This window comes from Mesocricetus auratus, unplaced genomic scaffold, assembly GCF_017639785.1.
Source record: "Mesocricetus auratus isolate SY011 unplaced genomic scaffold, BCM_Maur_2.0 contig_4730_pilon_obj, whole genome shotgun sequence".
NCBI classification, from domain to species: Eukaryota; Metazoa; Chordata; class Mammalia; order Rodentia; family Cricetidae; genus Mesocricetus; species Mesocricetus auratus.
In genome coordinates this window covers 36978-40453 of record NW_024429674.1, presented here as the reverse complement: position 1 = coordinate 40453, position 3476 = coordinate 36978, and the positions used below count along the sequence as shown (strand labels likewise).

Sequence of the window (3476 nt, the reverse complement as noted above, 5' to 3'; positions counted from 1 at the left end):
CTTGAAGGTTAAGAGGAACCACTGCATGACATCAAGTCTGTAGTTATTTAGATAAGACATCCTTGCCTAAGACCAAAAATCCTATAGTAGCCATGCATTACACCTTCTGGTCTTACATTTTTAACCTTGGAAGAGTAAGGATAGTTTGAACTCTTTGACATTAAGCCAAGATGAAGCAAAGGCATTTTTACAAGACCACCAAAAGACACAAGTATTTAATCCAGATCTTGAGGCCAGTTAGCACACACCTTTAATCCAGAATTTGAGTTCAGGTGAAACACCTTTAACTGGGCCACTCCCTCCCATGGCAGAGTACAAGAGTACAAAAGGCCATGAAGTAAGGAAGTAGTTTCTCTTTTACTGCCTCCCCTCACTTGGCAGAAATTCCTTGGCTTCACTGGAATTACAGAATACTTCTTCTCACTTTCAGCATTACTGACCACCAGCTGAAAGACACTTCTTACCTTCTGGTTTGAGTAAGTACTGGACTTTGAACTTGCCTTGACAGCTAGCCATTGTAGTATGAACATGACCCCAGGACTAAGTCATTCTAGTCCCCTTTCTTCAAATATAGAGAAATTCATTGCATGTGTACTACTGCTTTAGAGAACACTAGCACTACAATTTTCCAATAAGACAATATGACATGTTCAAAACAATTCAAAGATGTATGTAAATGTCAAAATTGACCTGTTGTGGTAAGATTCATTCTGTAAAAATGGTGTGAGGTAGTATTCCCCAGTAGACTAGACTGTGTTCTCGGAAACTTATATTACAACCTGAATGGAAAATGTCACAAAAACCCAAGATTTCAAGAAAAAGAATAGGAAGTAGAAATGAAAATGGAAACTAAAACCCTAAATATTATCTCTAATTGTGAACTCCAGGTTAAAGAAGGAATACTCTAGTTCTTGGTTTTGCATCGAAGTTAATCCTCAGAATACCACAAGAAATATGTCAGAGGAATTGGGAGTGGAGAGCTGGGACTACACACCGATCAACATCCAGAAATACTACTACAGGTGGACCATCAGCAATTTCCGTTTTTACTTGGAGCAAATGCAGGAATCAAGCATTAAGAGTCCTGCTTTCTCATCAGGTGCCAATGACACACATGAATGGTGTTTGAAAGTACACCTGAATGGGGTCGATGAAGAAAGCAAAGGTTACTTGTCAGTTTCCTTAGGGTTGCTCAGCTGCCCAAAGCGCCCAGTATGGGCAAAGTTCCAGTTGTGGATCCACAGTGCTGAAGGAGAGAAATCCCAAACAATGAAGAGCCCAACATACTTAAAGTTTCTGCAAGACCATCACTGGACATTCAAAAAGTTCATCCTTCGGGATTTCATTTTGTCCCGGGAGCCTTGGCTTCTCCCAGATTACAAGCTCATTCTCATGTGCAAGATGAATGTGGTCCAAGATGACTTCTGCATCTCTGGTGAGAGCACGATGCCAGGGATGCAAGTTCCAAGGTGCACAATGGCAGATCAGCTAGGAGAGCTGTGGGAGAATTCCCTCTTCACAGACTGCTGCTTGGTGGTAGCTGGCCAAGAATTCCGGGCTCACAAGGCCATCTTAGCAGCTCGTTCCGCAGTTTTCAGAGCTTTGTTTGAACATGACCTGGAAGAGAACGGAAAAAACACATTGAGATCCATGATGTGGAGCCACAAGCCTTCAAGGCAATGATGGGCTTCATTTACACCGGGAAGGTACCAGACCTGCAAAGAATGGCAGCTGCTCTTCTTGCAGCTGCTGACAAGTATGGCCTGGAACGTTTGAAGGTCATGTGTGAGGATGCCCTCTGCAAGGACCTCTCCGTAAATAAGGCTGCCCAAACTCTCATCCTTGCTGACCTACACAGTGCAGAGCAGCTGAAAGCCCAGGCACTGGCTTTCATTACAGTGCATGCTTCTGAGATCTCTGAGACTTCAAGCTGGAAGACAATGGTGGGCTCACATCCCCACTTGGTGGCTGAAGCATACAGCTCCCTGGCTTCTGCTCACTGCACTTTACTGGGGCCACCCCCCAAACGCCTGAAGCAATCTTAGAATCCTCCCACCTCAGACCTACAGGTATATTCCAGAAGCAGCAGCCAGCATTGTTACCCTGGACTCCTGGGTAGACTGCGGCCATTGTAGACATTTTTAGAGAATCTGTGGAAAGAAGCATGGGGGCATAGGCCTTTAATAACCCTGGAAAGTAGTTGAATATAGGTTTGGTGTAGGGAGAGCACTGTATTCTAGGATACAATGCAATTGCTGAAGTGCTTTGCTTTCTCTACAGCAAGTTGAATACTGGTGAATCAGTTGGGTTGTTGCCCCCAAGAACACCCCAAAAGCATTTCTTTAAAGGAACCTGACTGGATTAGACTGAGCAGAGCATATGATCAAGGATTTAGAGCAAAGGAGGAAACAAACATGAATGTGCTTACAAGAGACAAGGAAGAGAAAGAAGATAGTTTTTCTCTCCTAACTCAGTGTGTGGGGACTGGAGGATTGACTCAGTTGGCCAAAGCAATTGTTACTCCTACAGAGGAGGAGTTCATGATTTCAGATCTCATCATGCATGGGTGACCCTCAACCATCTCTAACTGGAGACTCACAGGACTGGAGTTCTCCTCTTGTGTCTGTAAACTAAACACACTATGAAGTGAATAAAGTTTTGATAATCAATTTGAGGATTCTGTGGTGTTTCTGTTTGAATAAGACCATTTTAATTCACCCAGTTCTTCTCAGTTTCTGGGAGTTGGGGCAGCATCATCAGGGACATTCCATTCACAGAAGGTGTCATTCCTGTTTCTTGGAACTTAGTTGGCAGAGCAGATGCCAAAAGGGAAGAAGACAACTTCATCTGAAAGAGTCTTTAGGTAGTCTAGACTTTGCAATAGACATTATGGGTTTTGAACAAAAGGAGAAAGAAATTTATTGAGAAATCAAACTTTCTCCACTTGAACTGTGGGTATGTTTTTAGGTATTGGGCAAATAATTCCTCCATTGTTGCTAACACAATCTAGCTTGGAAACAGGGTCAAAGGCTGTGCCTTTACCTCTCCTCACTTGTCCTCCACTGTCTGACTCTTTTGGTTCTCTTTTGACAGCTCTTACCAAGTTACACTGGAGTCATAGAGTGAGACATTAATCCCAACCAAGCTCCCTGTTAATTTAGGCACCAAAGATTGAAAACAGCATGTCCATGTGTGTGTTGTAGCCAGGTTACTGTCAAATGACACCCACTCTACAGAGAGAAATTGCTTTCCTTGGTTTCGTTTGCTATGTTTATAAGTTGCATATGGGAGACTAAGATTATTTATTTCTATCAATGCTACTTAAACCAAATTCAGGAAACCAGATAACTAGTATTTTAAAACAGGGAAAAGCATATCATATCATCATTGCTTTGTGGTAGAATATTCCCTGCTCAGATTGACTGACTGTCCACATGATTGATCTCGAGTAGGAGACTGCCCACATACATGATAGG

At 42.8% G+C, this 3476-nt stretch overlaps 1 protein-coding gene across 1 annotated transcript; it reads left to right on the top strand.

The window, feature by feature from the left end:
- The first annotated feature begins 377 nt into the window (after positions 1-377).
- LOC121138001 (speckle-type POZ protein-like) lies at positions 378-2669 on the top strand. The gene is given in 3 exon segments (XM_040740848.1): positions 378-476; positions 888-1636; positions 1639-2669. Coding segments are annotated over 2 exon segments (1089 nt in total). The 5' UTR covers positions 378-476; positions 888-954; the 3' UTR covers positions 2046-2669.
- Positions 2670-3476: the final 807 nt, after the last annotated feature.